Here is a 15750-nt window from a genome sequence, read left to right as displayed (position 1 = left end):
ATTGAACCAGACATTCTATATCTCGGGAAGTACGGTACGGACTTGTGCAAGTATGGACATAGGATTTGGATTCCACGTCACAAAGTTATGGTTTTGAATCTCTCACGTAGGAACTTCTGAGCTGGCTTTTTGGGCTCTATAATTCATCCTTTTAATCATTCAACAAGGCGGATGCACAAAATTTTCCATCTTGACTAGAACAACTCACAGAGAGCTGCCTAATTGGTTAGTTCATTTTCAGCAAGAAAGCATAATCCAATGAAATTATTGATCTATTGAAAATCCATAACATAAGAGAAGAGACCCTCCTATTGTAGCCAGAACTTAAACAAAACAAATTACAATAAATAAATATACAAAATAAAGCTCATCAACCATCCACAGCGACCAAATTCAGCCACTCTTCTGCATTTCAACCACCTTCTTCCAGGATTCTCTGCTGGAAATCTCACCCCACCATCTCCCCACGTTCTTCCTACTAGTGAAGAGCTCTCCTCTGTCAGTTGCATTCACCAAATAATGCGTATTGGGCAAGTGAGAAAGATCAGCCAAAGAGAATTCATCCCCCGCCAGGAATTGACACTCCCCCAGCCTCTTTTCATAAACATCGAGAACACTAGCCAACTTCCCTTCGCTTTGTCTGATCAAACCCTCATCTTGCTTGACCTTCATTCGAGGCGCAAATGCTAGTTGAAACACTAGTGCAGCGCTAGGAGGCTGAAAGCTTTGCCCTTCAGCTTCCAACCATTGATCTATGGATGCTTTTGCCAAAGGGTTTGCCCCGTACAATCCCTTGTTGCCCGTTTCTTTGTACTTCTCGCATATGTAACGACATATGGCTCGAGACTCTGAATCATTCAAGTGAACACAATTACACACATAGTGGGTTATTTAAAATTGAGAGGATCACAATTTTATACTTAAAATGTAGTTTATATTGATGCAAAACCTTTGATCTTTAAAGTGAAAATTTTAGTATCAATACAACCCGTCAATACATTGTCTCTATTGATGTTGTCTTGATCAATATAAGTAATACGGTATTATAGTTTTGACCTTTCCGAGAGAGAAAAAGGAAGATAATGAGTTTATATTGACTCAAACTCTTGGTTTGGATTTGTCTTTAAGACTGCAAGGAAAATGAGACAATACATTTATATTGACCTAAATCTCTCAACTCATTTTTTTCTATCAATTCAACCCATGCGCACACATAAGGTATCATTGTTGATATTGTATTGATATACATATAACATATCACCTAAGATGACAAGATAGGTTCTTGTCTATGTTGCCCTTTTGCCTTTAACTTTCTTTCATAACAAAACCGTGACAATAATCAGTTTATATTGACACAAGACATTGTTTGACGTAGCATTTTGACATCAACAACATAAATCATGAATACCAAAACGAAATTAAGGAGAACAAGGAATCTGATAAAACCGAAATAAATAAAAAAGGATGAAAGTTACCAAAGAGTGAGATGTTCTCATCTTGAAAAGCTGGTACTTGGCCAAAGGGCTGTTACATTCCAAATATGAGAAGCAAAAATACTGCATTTCAAAATAAAAAAAAAAAATCGTTTGAGGTAGTACGTACCTGAATCTTGATAAAATCGGCCTTCTTGTGTTCGCCTTTGGCCATGTTAATTGGAATGAGCTGAAACTCGACATCTTTCTCGAGGAGACAGGCCAAGACTCTAGACACGGCAGTGGAAAGTGGCGGGCCGTATACTTTTACAGGAGTCGCCATTAGATTTAGAAATTGTGATGGTTTTGTTAGAGAGTCCTGCTTCTTTCTTTTTCTATGGCTTCCAGTTGTCCTACCACATGATCCTTTATCCCTTGCTTAAAGCTGTTCGGTTACAGCCACACAGAAGTGTTAAAGTGAACCTAACTATTGGGACCAAAATAACCAGGGGCTTCAGGCTTCGGGCTTCAACCTCACCAATACTGGTTAGCCCAAGTTGATATGGGCTTTTATTATCCATCCAGTTTTGATCCGCAGACTTGGACATGCTTTAACAAAAGGGGTGGATCCACGAAGAACCAAGTTGGGTTTGAGGATGGGTTGAACTCAATTTAAATTTATAATATTCAATTTGAATTTAAATTCATTTGAAATAGTTACAATATCATCAGAGGACTATTCGTTGAGAGAACTATATTATCAATATAATAAACAATATTATTAAAGAGATAAATGAATTTATTTATAGTCAAGTTAGAATTATATTTTAAGATGGATTATTTGAGTCAATTTAATTCGGATTAGATCTATCCATACTCAAAAATCTAAATACTACTAATGCAATACTCAATTTAAATCTAACCAACTAAGTTCAATTCTTCAATCAAAGAATTGAATTCATTTTAATAAATGATTGGAGCTTGCGTCAATCTTCAAATTTATATAACATTTTGACGATTGAAATTTATTTTTCAGTTTTATTTTCTGCTGTTTGAGATCATAGATATGTAATATCTTTACTACATATATGATCACTTTCATCAAGTCTACTGTTTATTTCGAGGCCAGAGTTCAACGGTTGGCAGCCTCCATTCCGCCTGGGTAAAAGATTTAGATACCATTGGCACAAGCAGTCCAATTTGAAGGGAGCCTGTTCGATGCCAAAGTTGGCATATTGCGGACGTTCACATCGAGTGGCAACATACGATATTCAATGCCAAGATCTTTGAAGGCTCTGATCATTTCTTCAATCAGCTGTGCTCTCCTTATCGCTCTCGGGCCCGCCTGCTGAAAGTTGAGTCTGTGTTGCAGCCACATTGATATCTTCACTTTGTTCATGTCTTCAACCTCCGTCACCACCATCATTGGAGCTGGGTGCCAATGATCCCTGTTGCTTTCTACGTGTCTGCACAGAAGATAAAAAGATTTATAGCAATCCGCTAGTCTCGTTAAAATGAAAGCCAAACCACTATTTCCCACATTGAAATGGGAAGCATCTACCTTATTGCTCTTTCTTTCAGGGTGGAAATTTTCTCCAACGGAGTCGAGATGTGGACACAGAATTCAATAATCTCATACATATCTGGACTGCGATAAAAGTTACCAATTGGCTTCTTGGCTAAAACACTGTTGGGGTACTTGATCTTCTGGTTGTCGTACCTGAGAAACACAGTTGTTAATATATTCATCTCTTCCACTGTCATCTGAGCCACAAGGAAACACAAGTTAGAATCCAGAATATTTTCTGAAAGGAGATGTCAAATATGTACAGAAATTTGAAAGTTCATTTACATGGACTCCATCCACTTCACATCTATCACCGACGTCGTATGGATGCATTATGAATAAGAAAATGATTGCTTCGAAAACTGTCTTGCAGGTGTTCCCAAAGACGAACGCCACCAGGAGAACTTGGGAGCTTATGAAGACGAGGAAATGAGCGATGGGAATTCCAAGTATAACGAGCCAGATTACGAAAATTATGAGAGCTACAATTATGTTCAACATGTTATGGAGTTCGTCCACGGCTGTTTTTGTGTCGTTGAGAGACAATGCAAGTGCTTTGCGTTCTTTGAATGCATTAACCTGGAGCAGAAACAAGGGCGAAAAGTTGTTGATTCAGGAATAGAGTTGAGTAAGAATATAAAACAAAGTCATTTTCCTCAGGAGAGCAAGAGAGCTCCGCAGTATTTTTTGGGGAGGAAATAACTCTAGCTGAGCTTTCCAACTGAAATTTTAATTTGAATTCCACTCGAATCAAACTAAACATCAATTCGAACTAAGCTTGACTTTCTTTGATTCCAAGTCTAAAAAGAGAGGCGGCAAAGTCCAAAAACAAAAGGAGAAAAAGGATAAGGGGAGGTAAGGCTCCTTTAAAATCACATTTGAGAATCCTCCGAAGTTTGGAAGAATCTCGAAGAACACAAAAAAAGTATAAACTGAAACAAGATTCTTCTTCGAAATCCAGGAAATGTTGAAAAGAGGATAAGCAAGTCTTAGATTCTAATTACCAGCCAGCTGTTAAGAGACTCTTTGCTGATTCTCTCATTTTCACAGGGGGTTCCAAGGAGACTCTTTGTCTTTTTAGCTTCCTCTTCTTCCATGAAGCACATCAAGTCGTTCAAGTCTATCCATCTAAGACAGTGAGGTTAACAAACAATTAGTATCAGAAATGATCTAAATATTGCGAAGTGCATGTACATATATTTTTTACAGCTCTGATAGTTTTCTTTTGTCGGAGTTTGGAGTCCGATTATATCTAAAGATATTTTCACAAGGTTAATCAAAATCATTGCGAGGCTTAACCCCACAATTAGGGGATAAAGGGGCGAAGCCCTTTAATAAGGATCTTGTTGCCCAGTCAGCTGACACTGCCCTTTGCAAGGGTTTTGGGGAAAGGCAACCTGACCTAAATTTAAGGAGTGATTTAATTGTTTCTAAATTCTTATATAAATATGTGACTATTTATCTTAAAATTCATAATCCTAAAAATTAATAAGAAAACCTATTAGCTAAACCATGTAAAATATGTCTTGTTCTAAGTAAGTAAGTGATTTCGATGTCTAATTTCTTTCTCAAGACATAAAATATATGAAGATTCTCATGACTAAATTAAAACTGAGAGAAAATTGATAATACTAACGGGTTCCCTGGCTTAGCCACGTTCTGAAATATCTTCTTAGCTGCCTCTTTAGCCTGAAATTCATTTTTTATTTCCATTAAAGAGTCATCCTCCATATCAGAATTCAGTATCTGCTCATCCAGTGTTGACAAGGCTCCATGGCTGATGATATTTATCATCCTCTTCATGTTCCAAGCAGATATGTTCTTCTGGTTCATCTTATGCAGGTGATCAATTGGGATCTCATGATCTTGTTTTTTCGAATTTGTCTTAGAAAATCTTGGCTTTTTTCCAATCGAGCGGCATCTTTCTGGTTTCCCAATTCCAATCCTTGGAAGCAGAGTTGTGCCGAGGTCACCAGGCATACTGGCACCAGCGTTTTGAACTTGTTGAATCTCCGGAACGGCCGTTCCTTCTTGTGTGATATGTCTCTTATGCAATGGTGGACCAGAGAGCGTTTCTATCACGTACTGACTAAACAAAGCTTCCTGGATTCGTTCGAAGAAGGTATTCACATGGAACGATGAAGCCAGAACCTTAACAAGCAAGGTTTTTAAGAGCCATATCAAGGTACCCACCAAGAAACATACCAGAATTTTACTCACGTAAGGCAAGATCTTGCTTTTCGTCTCTTGCCCCACCTTGCGATCAAAGATACAGTTCCATACAAACAAAACTAGTCCCAGCCAGAGACAATTCTGCACGGCCGTTCTAAGCCCATAAACAAAATACAGAACACGTTTTCGCCAAAGAAAATTACGTTCAAGAAAGATCACAACAACTCGAATTCCCCAACCAGAGACTAAACGTCCACAGATTACAGCCAAAAGAAGAATCTCCCATTTCCATAACGGAAGATCGCACAGTTTTTGCCTTTTTATAACAGGAACCGAAAGGTTACAGATTAAGGCCCCTATAATAAAAAAAAGACTTACCCATTGAAGGATGCTCAATGCATTAAACTTCAGTTTTTTTAAGTCTTCTGGAATGTCTTCAATATCATCTTCATGTTCGTCAACTTTTCCAGACGTATCATATTCTTCCTCGGGTGGGTCTGATAATCTAGAGTTTGTCTTGTCCACCAAAAATCTCCATGTGTTTTTTCGAGATATATTTGGACTTCCCATCAACACATCTGGTACACGCGAACCTGAAGACTGTTGACTTGTTTCATTGGGTTGCAAAGGCAAGTCCTTTCTTCTCTGCCGAACAGCTTCCGTAAATACTTGTTCAAATGAAACTCTGGATTTATTGACCGGACCTGGAGGCCAGCTAATTCTTGGAGCTTCAGAGCTGGGTTTTGAAGCATTGTCAATTTCTTTTCCCGTATCGTTCTCATTCTCAATCTCGACAACTACGTCTGCTTTGTCTCCGGAATCAAGAGACTGGGCCATGTGAAAGTTTTTGTGGTGAAACAAGGGAGGTTGTTGCTCTTGTTCCAGGCCTTGTGGACGTTTTTCTTTCCAGGAACTTAACAGAGGGCGTTCCATTAAAATAATTTAGATGTTACTTAGAGAACAGCTACCCATTTATAGCTCTTTTTCACCTCAAGGTTTGCAAGGGAACCTAAAATATTTCACAAAGTTCAAAAATTAAATCATGGTGACAAATATAAGGGATATCATAAAAGCATACTGAGCAACTAGTTATCACGAAAAGTTCTTCACTTTGAAATTTTTATATTGCAACTATTAAACTTTTATAAATTCTCATTGATTTTACTCAACTTTTATTATGTCTTATTATTAACTAAGCTGATCTTTTTGGTTTTAAAATAAAATAAAACAATACAAACGATTTTATTTATTAAATTTGTTCAGACGGTTTAATAAGAAAATACTGAAAAATTAGATAATTTTATAATAAAATCTAATAGAATAAAAAACCAGTTTATTCAATTGACCAAAAAATTTCATTTAATAAAAAAATTATGATACTTTTTTAGTATTTTTTTAATATTGAACAAGTAATATATTTAATTTAATTTAATTTAATTGCATTGCTCAATTCGATTCTGTCTATCTAAGTCGAATAACACTAGTGATGACTTTGACCAGTTGGGCATCTGAAGTACTGTGGATGGATGCATTAGTGGAGAGAACTGATGCTGAAGCCAGTGTGAATCAATTGCACTAACTTTTGCTTCATGCTTTAGCAAAGTAAATGTTCCCGTTTCTATGCTAGGTGCACGTTATTTTGAAAGTTATACCCCGTGCACTAGCAAATTTCCTCGGTTCCAAAAGCAAATTTAGCCCCTTCAATTTAATTTGAATTTATTCGAATTAAACTTAAATCGAATTTGAATTAAGGGGATTGATTTATTTTTTAAATAAAACTAATTTTTAATTAAAAGAAATTTGATTTGGTTTGACTCGTGAATCAGGTGATAACTCAATTTAATTCAAGTTTGTTTCATAATTCAATTCAAATTATATCAAACAATTATCAAAATAATATTATTTTATTTTTTTTGGAAAAAAATGACATCTTTGCTCATTATTTGATATAATGTTGTCATATTGTCGATAATTCGTAAACGTAAATCATAAATTCAAACTACAAATTTTAAACTTAAGAACTAAATTAAACTCAAATTACTCTTAATTTTAACTTAATAAACTTAAACTAAACTTAAGTCATCTTATTTTTTATTCGAACAAAACTCGAATTAATATTTGAACTCAATTTAATTTATATCTATTCTTAAATGCAAATAGGATATTAATGTCTCAACATGTGATTAATATATTATATTATTTTAATATTGTAAATCTAGGCAAGTTGGGACACGAAGGATTAAATAAAGAATGATAGTGCTAATAAGCATTAAAGGCAAGCATTTTCATTTGCTCCATTAAATGGGTATAAAAACAAGAATTTGATACTGATATTTTCAATTGAATGAGAGAATTTTCAGGTTTCAGAAATCTTTCACTTCATCATTTCTCTTTATATTTGTTCTGTTAATTTTGGTTGGACAAGAAGTCTGCATATATTCCTCAATATTAGAAACTTTATTATCAAGTTTGTCATCTCCCTCCCATCAAGCTTTAATTTTCCCTTTAATCTATATTCTTCTTTTTCCTTGTAAACACTGATGTTTTAAACTCAGATCAACCGATTGAAGCAGTCTAATATAAACCTTAAACCCAAGGGTCACCTAGTTTAGTTAGTGGACTTAGTTTAGCCATTAAATGCCAATGTTTTAAAATATCCTAATTGAACGAATTAGTCAGATCAACATTTGAGATCCAATCAGATCTGAGTTAAGTTTCAAACTTAGTTTAACGAATAGACCATATTGACTTGTAGCTCAATTTAGCTAATGAACTGGTTTGACTTGCGATTTAATTCGATGAATTATATCAGATTAATCTAATCAAATTGTGATGTTTATATCTATCATACCACCAAGACACAGTTGCACTACAAACCATCATATCATAATTTTATTTAATTGAACATTGTTAAAATATTTATTTAATATGTGATTGATTCGACTAGCAATCAGACCAACATTGACGTAAATTGACCTCTTGATTGGGTTAAGGCTAGTCCAAGGTTTGAAAACAGGGGTAAATACTCAAATATCTGACATAACTAAATAAGCCCCTATTCTAGTATTATATATATATTTTATATATCTACAGAAAGAAGTCTAGAGCGGATTAACAGAATCTCCATATTTTCATGCCACTCCAATGGCTGCCTTGTGTAAACACTGTTACAAACTCTTCCTGATAACTTATTCTTCGGCTATCCCTTTTTTCTTCTGCAACCTGCTACAAGATTATGGAAGTTTCTAAAAGTGCATCATGGAAGAAAAGACTTGAGTCAATATTTTCTGTACCTCCTCGCCAAGTACTGCAAAAATTCTAAGATTTCTGAGAATTCAGGTCTCAAAGATGGGTCCTGCTGCCAGCATCTTTCAAGTAATTCCATGAACTTTGGATGAGTATGCCTAGGAATTGGAGGCCTTATACCCTAATAATGTTCACCAGTAAGAGAGTTCTATTAGTTCAAGCTTTTGTTTTAAGCTTATAACAAGCTATGCATTCTGTACTTATCAATTTACTAAACCAAATGGCGCATCCGAATCTACCTTTCAAGATTGACAATGGATAAATTTATACCAGTAAGTCAGAAGGGCAATTTTAATGGTTCATAAGCAATACCAGATTGTAAGACAGTCTTCTAGACTAAGATTTTCTTTTGAATGTGGCAATCCTAAGCAGAAGTTGGCTTATGAAGAGTACCTTCTGGACCACGCCAACTGCTGCTTGTAAGGGGGTCAAGTCCTCGTATGGAAGCTGTCAAATGGGAAAAAAATTAGTAAATATGAAACATTGGATGAAGCTAGCATTTTCCTTGTGAAATACAGTGTTACCTTTCCAGTGAGAAGCTCCCATAGCACAACGCCGAAGCTGAAAACATCAGCTTTGTGATCATATGGTCTATGCTCAATCACCTTCAAGTATCATCACCAAATAAGCACATGAAAGAAATATTTTTGGCTATTGCTAGTTCAATCCAAATATTAATAGCACATAATTTGTGGTGCTTAGCACTGAAAAATTCTGAAAAACCCACTGCCAGGATATTCAAGCAAAAATGCTAAATTTAAATATAAAAACAGTGATTTCTAGTTTCCGATACGTAATCAGATGGTCAATAACCATAAAAATTGCAGAATACCAACCTCTGGTGCCATCCAGCGATATGTCCCGGTTTCTGCAGTCATCACTCCAGACTGATCTCGAACTCTAGCAACACCAAAATCGGCAACCTTAACAACCTAGGAAAGTATTTTAAAAGTATTAAGAAAGACTGAAATTCCAAAGCTTTGGTAAATTTTAGTGTAGCCTACTAAAAATGCTGATATAGCTCTAACATAGATGAGTTTCATAAGTGCAGTCACGATGCTACGCCTCAATTATTAGCAAAATAAGATGGCATTTTTACGCAATCCCTTTAGCAAATCAGGAAGCCCTCTTTGAAGGCCACAGTGAAAATAATTGGCAGGGAGCCAAGACTCTGCACACCTCTCTTAAGCAAACCGGAAAGGTCTTCGTTCCTTCAATGAACTGCATAATGAAAGAAATTTGGTAGTGGGCCAAGAATCAGCACACTTGTCTGTCTATCAGTCACCAAAAACCTCGTGGCATGAAGTTATGGCTCAAATTCAGAACCCACCCAAGGCCATAGACCAGGAAAAAAAAAAAAAAACCACAACTACCGAATTATAACAAAGTGCAAGAATGGCCAGCTCTTGAAATTGCATTTCTCCCTTCAAAAGGAATCAATCTGTAATTTTCTTCCCTATCTTCACGCACCTTGGGTAGATGAATGTAGTACTCTTGAACTTACAACAAATATTACAAAAGAAATGGCTTAAGCAGGAGAATCTCTTACTCCATTTTCATCCATTAGAAGATTGGCAGTTTTCAGGTCCCTATGAATTATATTGTTTTGGTGCAAATAATTCATTGCCGTGGAAACATCAATTGCAATTCTGAGCAAGGATGGAAGCTCAAAACCACCCTTCTGTTTTTGCAGAAAGTCATACATGCTTCCGCCAGACATGAATTCTGAGAAGGAAATGTAAACAGAGAAAAACAAAAGAACTAAAAATAAAAATGACAAGTCATATATCCAGATTAAAAAAAGCACTTTCATGATGAGTATGGTGCTCAAATACATGTTAGTCATCTAAATATACCTGTCACAATGCACAGCCTTGGAGGTCTAGTACACGCACCAATGAACTGAACAACATTTTTGTGCCGAACTTTCCTACATATTTCAAAGCAAAAGTTTATAGAGAGAATATAAATAAATTTTCTGATAGCAGGATGCAGACAGTAGCATAATTTTTCAATGTTCAGGAAGAAAACAAATCCAAATTGATAATCCAACAAATCATAGGCTTTTGAATATCAAATTAAATCTTTCAGTTTTTAAATTTTGAATATTTCAATCTCACCCACTGCTTATCTTAAAATATGTTTTATCTATATTGGCAATTTGCACACCAAGAAAAATAATATGATAAAGTGGAAACATTGTTTTCATCCAGTAGGTCAAAACGTCCTGTCTCAATAGATTTGAATATTGACAACTAAGTTTACAAACAAAGAATTCCTAGTATTGTATAGCACACAGATTTACAATAAAAAGACTTTTACATGTCCAAGCAATAGGAGAATGCTTTCACCTGGACAACCAGTATCTAACAGAAGAGATAAAGATGCATCTAGATAACCATGAGAAGATTCAAGGACTTATAAATTAAAATGTATATATGAGCATTAGTAGATTATAAAAGCATGCTCGTGATAGTCACAGGCAAACGACATTTCTCCAGAAAAAGTATCCGATAGAGCTCTAATCATAAAGTCTACACATGCAAGCACAGAATTGTGAGCAAAGAGAAGCAACCAGTGAGTGAGACATGACAAGAGGTGGTCCAGGGAGATTCTAACAGCATATTGAGTAAGGCCACTTGGCTGTATATGGTTGGTGAGTTTGGCAAAACTGTTAGGCTGAAGAAAAGAAGAGAATCAAGGGGAATGTTGGAAAAAGTGGAGGATGAGCAGAATTTGGATATTGGATAGTATTGTGGGAGACTATTGGCTTCTCGAATTGCCAGGAGCTTTGACTATTTCTTCTATCAATTTCTTATTTCATTTCCGGTTTTGCAAGTTAAGAGATAGACTGTGCAGCTATCTTCTTTGTACTTTCTTGTTGATCAATGAGGAGTACCTTTTAAGTGCAATTTCCAGTCAGTTCTCTTATTTCTGGATTTGTTTCCAAGCAATATTTAACAGTTATTCTGCATTTGTATCAGTCTCAACATATATGTGTATGTTCATGTGTAAGTGGAATCAAAAGGAGCCAAGAAAAAGGAAAAAGATGAGACCAGTCCAAATGACAATAAAAAATTTTGATATAACAAACCTCATAATATAGACTTCTTGAGCAAATTCATTCTGCAAATTTTCATTTAGATGCTCTGCTGTTAGAACTTTAATAGCCACATCTTGGCTATAGAATGTACCTTTATACCTGCATCGATCAAAAGCATACTATTAAGCTCTTACTCACAAACAGAAAAACTCTAATAGATGAAAAAAAACTCACAAATCACTATATGATCCAGATGCAATTTTATATTCATATGTCAACAGGCTTGCATCAATTTCCCAAACATCAATTCCATCAGTAGGTAAATTCACATGGTAGATTCTGGTTTGTTCTTGCTTTCCAGCATGAGATACACCATGCAGATGCTCCTGCACAGCATTTTAAGTTGTCAAATTTACGTAACTGCTAAAAGGATGAAAGATCAAGTTAAATGCAAAATCTTATGCCTCAAAAAGTTAATGTAGATTTGAATGGAAGTATGAACTTTCTTCTACCACTTCCTCAGAAATTATCACTGAGAAATATTGGAAATCACTAGGACAGTCACAACCACCAAGATAAAAGGATAAGGTAGCAAATTAGAAACTTCAGAAATTTCTATAAAACAACCAATAGGGATCATTTGCTCTGGGCTATAGTAACAAGTAACAACTTAGAACTGAAAAACATCATTAAATTAAGTGAAAATAAAAAATTCTTTCCCACACCGCAAGCAAAAAATCCAAGGATATAATCACAATTATAGTTGGAAAAGACAAGCAGTAAGTAAAGGGACTACCCCAACCTTTGCTATCTCCTTTACCAGCACATTTCTCAGATCCTCAGCTTCCTATATATGGACAAGAGGTCAACTGAAGAAGTGAGAAAAAATTCATAATTGAGTATTACAATCTTAAAAAATACAAGAGAACTGAAAAACAAGGAATTTGAAACACTGCATGTAGAATAATGTTTCACAATGTGACATTATTATTATAACTCATAAAGAAATTAAATACCTCAAGTGACCAACCATCAACAACAAACACATCCAAGGAGTAGCCATCTATAGTGGAAAATGCATGTGCTTCTTGAATGTTCAACCCAATGTCAGACAGTAAGGACGTCAGCTGAAATTCAATAGAGAATTTTTAATAGCAAAACTGGGCACACTACTTAACAGAAGTAGAATTATTCCACATTGACTAAACCATCAAAGCCACCAGCCAAATAATTAATTTGAAGAATAAGATGCAAAAAGACATGTTTTAGGAGATGGATGGGGATGATGGCAAACCAGATAAATCAGAAGATGTCATGGTTACTAATATCTCTTTTTTTATAACAGGCACATTTGGGAGAAATTCAACAAGATGATGTCCATAGATGATAAGAAGAGCCAGCTAGAAATAACCAAATGACATTAGCTACCTGACTGAGAAGTTTTGGCTTGTCACTTGTTGAGATTGTAATTTCATGCATTAGCCTACAAAATTATGGAAGTAGTGAAATCTTATTCCACCAAAAATAATTAGAAAATTCTAGCAATTGATAAAAAATCTCAAAGTCAGGGAAGGGCATTTAAGAACAATCTACCTAGGGTTAAATTGATGGGAACTCATGGTATCATCCTTATCTTGATCATCAGATCTGTTTGCTACATTCACAAGCTCTAGATCTGGTGATGAACCAAAGGCAGGAGGTGGATGCGTGCTGAAAACAGAGAACAGAGTGGCAAAAGCTAGATAAATACCATTATTAAAATCTAAAAGGCCTCCAAATTTGACAGCTTTGACTAAAGATAAAAGAAAAAAGCATGCCTGTGGTTGTTGAAGTAGCCAGAATGTACGGTATCCAATTTTCTCTGAGAGTTTGAATGAACCGACTCACTTAAACGACTTGAAGAAGCAGAATCCACCTGCACAAGAGAAAGATTGTCAAAATTTGAGCTAAAAGTGACAAAGAGTCATCACAAATTATCTTCAAGGATAAGAATGGTAAAAACTTGGCAACTCACATGAACTCATGAAAACTAACAAATGCAGCAAAGAGTAACAAAGCTTCCACATGATTTTAAGAAAAGCAAGAAAATTTACTTAGAAGGAACACATAAACACCATATTTTTAAGAAATGGAACATACAAATACCTGCACAAGCCGGACTTCAATTGCAGGTCTAGTTGCAGGGTCATGTGCCATATCCAGTAATCTTTTGTGCATGAGAACATCTTCTGCCCTCTCCACATTCACGTCCAGTGCATACCTTGATAACCAAGGAAAATGAATTTTAATTTTCTCCCACTTTGCAGAAAAACAGAAGGGAAAAGAAAATCATGCAAAGCAAGGTTTGAGTACCTTTTGGGGAGTCGATAAAAATGAGTCCATAATTCATCTTCAAAACCAGGCTGCCTTGTCTCTTGTTCATTTGTTTCTTTTAGACTACAAAGAACCTCCTCATAAACTTCAACTTTCTGTCTCTGCTTTCTACACTGACTGGGTGAAAAATCCACAGCTCTACTACTGCAACTCTCCGCATCTCCCATCAACATAAAACCCACATGAAATCAACGGCAATAATTCTTTCAACTTCCTTAAAAAAAAGTCAAGTAATGATCAATGGCTCGTGAGCCTTTTGCATGTAAGAAAGAAGAAGAAGAATATTATGTTTCTGGGTATTTTCTCCCATCTCCCATGACTTCTTTCTCTTTCTCTAATACTCTATATCTTTCGCTCCCTCCATTCAATCCAAGTCCATCTCTGCTATCTTATAAACGTGGCCAATTTGATTTGAAGGTTAAATAATGACGTAATGCCCACCCATAAGCGCGTATCTACGTGGATTCTAACAATGCTTTCTCGCTTTGCTTGTATCACCCTCTTGGCTTATTATTTAATACAGATTTATAACATTTTTCTGTTTGGCCGCTGTAATTGAATCTGCTGATAACATCAAGCACCTCCACTGCTACCCAATAGCCTTTCTTTGTTGCTTCATTTCCCACTAGAATCTAAAGAATATTATAAGACAGCTTTCATCTGACAATTAAATTTTGGATTATTGAGATACCTTCTGAGCTCTCAATTACTTGATGATCATCCAATCATAATTTCATTCCCTTTTTCATTAAAAAAAAAAAAAATCACATCTGCTGGTCCATCATCTTTCATCGGTAGTGCAATGAGGTCAAACATTGATTGAATCAAATTCATGGGTACAATATCGCAGAAGATTATTAGTGTCATGTGAGCTCGTAAATTGAGATAAAACTTGGATAAATCTCTTAAAAAGCATAAATTATTATTTATCGTGACTTTCTAAATTTTTTATTACTAAATAATAATTTTATGTTATCATGAATCAACATATTATCTAACTCTAACCTTTCCTTCTCTATAAATTCAATATAGTGTAACGTCTTATTAAAATTTAAGCATTGACATATTGTTTTTCTTTTTATAATTGATGTAGACTCTTAGTTTTTTCAATCAAATCACGTTTAAACTATGGGTAAGGGGACTGTATGTGGGCATGATTCTACAAACCATGGGTAAAGGGATTGTACAGTGATTTGGAAACATGGGACTGTGGTGGAGTGATGTTTTCTTCTTTGTATTTTTTTGGGTACAGTGTTTTGGTCAGTATTTTACAATAATATGATGGATGTTTGGGAAGATGCTTCTTCCACTATGAAAGATGACCTATTAGGAGACGAGAAAGTAATTTGTCCCTGAGGATGTTTCAACTTACAGCACATGTCCCACTTTCCAAAGGAATCGCGCTTGGAGTTTGAGTTGGACCATGACCGTTCAGGTACAAGTAGAATGAATGATTGGCTTCATATGTTCAAACGTATTGTCACCTGCAATGCAATGATTCTTCTGAGAAAAATTCTGTCTAGGCCCGGTTTTAACTAGAGAAGTACCAGATCCAGGGCCTTGATTCAAAGCTCCTAGACACTTATGGGCTCTGGTGAATTGGACATTTTAATGAAGTGGACCCATTGCCAATCTGAATTAAACTCACGTATAAATTGATTTAAATTTAATTTAAAATCCAAATGGTTAACTCAAGTTTTAATTTTAACTAATTTGAATTAATTAAATATACCTGCAAGGGTCAGAGACTGATAGATAGTATAACCAACAAAACAAATACTACATTGATGGGATGATTTGATTAGAGACCATTTTGTTTTTTCTATTGACTCTTTCCCTTCTCTAGTGTTCCTTTCACCTTCTTCAACATTACTAAA

At 35.4% G+C, this 15750-nt stretch overlaps 3 protein-coding genes across 6 annotated transcripts; all 3 read right to left on the bottom strand.

The window, feature by feature from the left end:
- Window positions 1–251: 251 nt before the first annotated feature.
- LOC123228903 (glutathione S-transferase PARB-like) lies at window positions 252–1868 on the bottom strand. Its single transcript, XM_044654394.1, has 3 exons — window positions 1603–1868; window positions 1476–1524; window positions 252–848 (listed from the first exon to the last, which is right to left on the bottom strand). Exons 1-3 carry the CDS (start codon window positions 1753–1755, stop codon window positions 394–396), a joined length of 657 nt encoding a protein of 218 aa, XP_044510329.1. The 5' UTR covers window positions 1756–1868; the 3' UTR covers window positions 252–393.
- Window positions 1869–2386: 518 nt separating this feature from the next.
- Window positions 2387–6177, bottom strand: LOC123229957 (mechanosensitive ion channel protein 8-like). Its single transcript, XM_044656013.1, has 5 exons — window positions 4616–6177; window positions 3984–4107; window positions 3265–3558; window positions 2974–3176; window positions 2387–2878 (listed from the first exon to the last, which is right to left on the bottom strand). Exons 1-5 carry the CDS (start codon window positions 6082–6084, stop codon window positions 2584–2586), a joined length of 2385 nt encoding a protein of 794 aa, XP_044511948.1. The 5' UTR covers window positions 6085–6177; the 3' UTR covers window positions 2387–2583.
- Window positions 6178–8015: 1838 nt separating this feature from the next.
- LOC123229958 (serine/threonine-protein kinase STY46-like) lies at window positions 8016–14488 on the bottom strand. 4 transcript variants are annotated; one of them, XM_044656014.1, is made up of 16 exons: window positions 13853–14487; window positions 13646–13760; window positions 13318–13415; window positions 13094–13210; window positions 12929–12983; window positions 12517–12627; window positions 12297–12347; window positions 11735–11886; window positions 11552–11659; window positions 10314–10387; window positions 10007–10182; window positions 9294–9389; window positions 8982–9062; window positions 8851–8904; window positions 8445–8578; window positions 8016–8376 (listed from the first exon to the last, which is right to left on the bottom strand). In XM_044656014.1, exons 1-16 carry the CDS (start codon window positions 14044–14046, stop codon window positions 8340–8342), a joined length of 1653 nt encoding a protein of 550 aa, XP_044511949.1. In that variant the 5' UTR covers window positions 14047–14487; the 3' UTR covers window positions 8016–8339. The 4 variants fall into 4 exon arrangements, with proteins under 4 accessions (XP_044511949.1, XP_044511951.1, XP_044511950.1 ...); XM_044656016.1 differs by having other exon boundaries at window positions 12303–12347; window positions 13853–14486; XM_044656015.1 differs by having other exon boundaries at window positions 8016–8373; window positions 13853–14485.
- Between the last annotated feature and the right edge of the window lie 1262 nt (window positions 14489–15750).

The sequence above is a fragment of the Mangifera indica genome, chromosome 11, assembly GCF_011075055.1.
Source record: "Mangifera indica cultivar Alphonso chromosome 11, CATAS_Mindica_2.1, whole genome shotgun sequence".
Lineage (NCBI taxonomy): Eukaryota > Viridiplantae > Streptophyta > Magnoliopsida > Sapindales > Anacardiaceae > Mangifera > Mangifera indica.
This window is presented reverse-complemented; position numbering and strand designations above follow the sequence as displayed.

What these genes read in the sequence shown, in the direction of transcription:
- LOC123228903 (XM_044654394.1), bottom strand. Translation starts at nt 1,755, where the DNA reads ATGGCGACTCCTGTAAAAGTATACGGCCCGCCACTTTCCACTGCCGTG. An exon ending in CCGATTTTATCAAGATTCAG is followed by an intron (nt 1,525 to 1,602) that starts GTACGTACTACC and finishes GGAATGTAACAG; the next exon opens with CCCTTTGGCCAAGTACCAGC. An exon ending in TGAGAACATCTCACTCTTTG is followed by an intron (nt 849 to 1,475) that starts GTAACTTTCATC and finishes TGAATGATTCAG; the next exon opens with AGTCTCGAGCCATATGTCGT.
- LOC123229957 (XM_044656013.1), bottom strand. Translation starts at nt 6,084, where the DNA reads ATGGAACGCCCTCTGTTAAGTTCCTGGAAAGAAAAACGTCCACAAGGC. An exon ending in GTGGCTAAGCCAGGGAACCC is followed by an intron (nt 4,108 to 4,615) that starts GTTAGTATTATC and finishes TCACTGTCTTAG; the next exon opens with ATGGATAGACTTGAACGACT. An exon ending in AGTCTCTTAACAGCTGGCTG is followed by an intron (nt 3,559 to 3,983) that starts GTAATTAGAATC and finishes TTTCTGCTCCAG; the next exon opens with GTTAATGCATTCAAAGAACG.
- LOC123229958 (XM_044656014.1), bottom strand. Translation starts at nt 14,046, where the DNA reads ATGTTGATGGGAGATGCGGAGAGTTGCAGTAGTAGAGCTGTGGATTTT. An exon ending in TCTGGATCATATAGTGATTT is followed by an intron (nt 11,660 to 11,734) that starts GTGAGTTTTTTT and finishes TGATCGATGCAG; the next exon opens with GTATAAAGGTACATTCTATA. An exon ending in GGGAGCTTCTCACTGGAAAG is followed by an intron (nt 8,905 to 8,981) that starts GTAACACTGTAT and finishes CCCATTTGACAG; the next exon opens with CTTCCATACGAGGACTTGAC.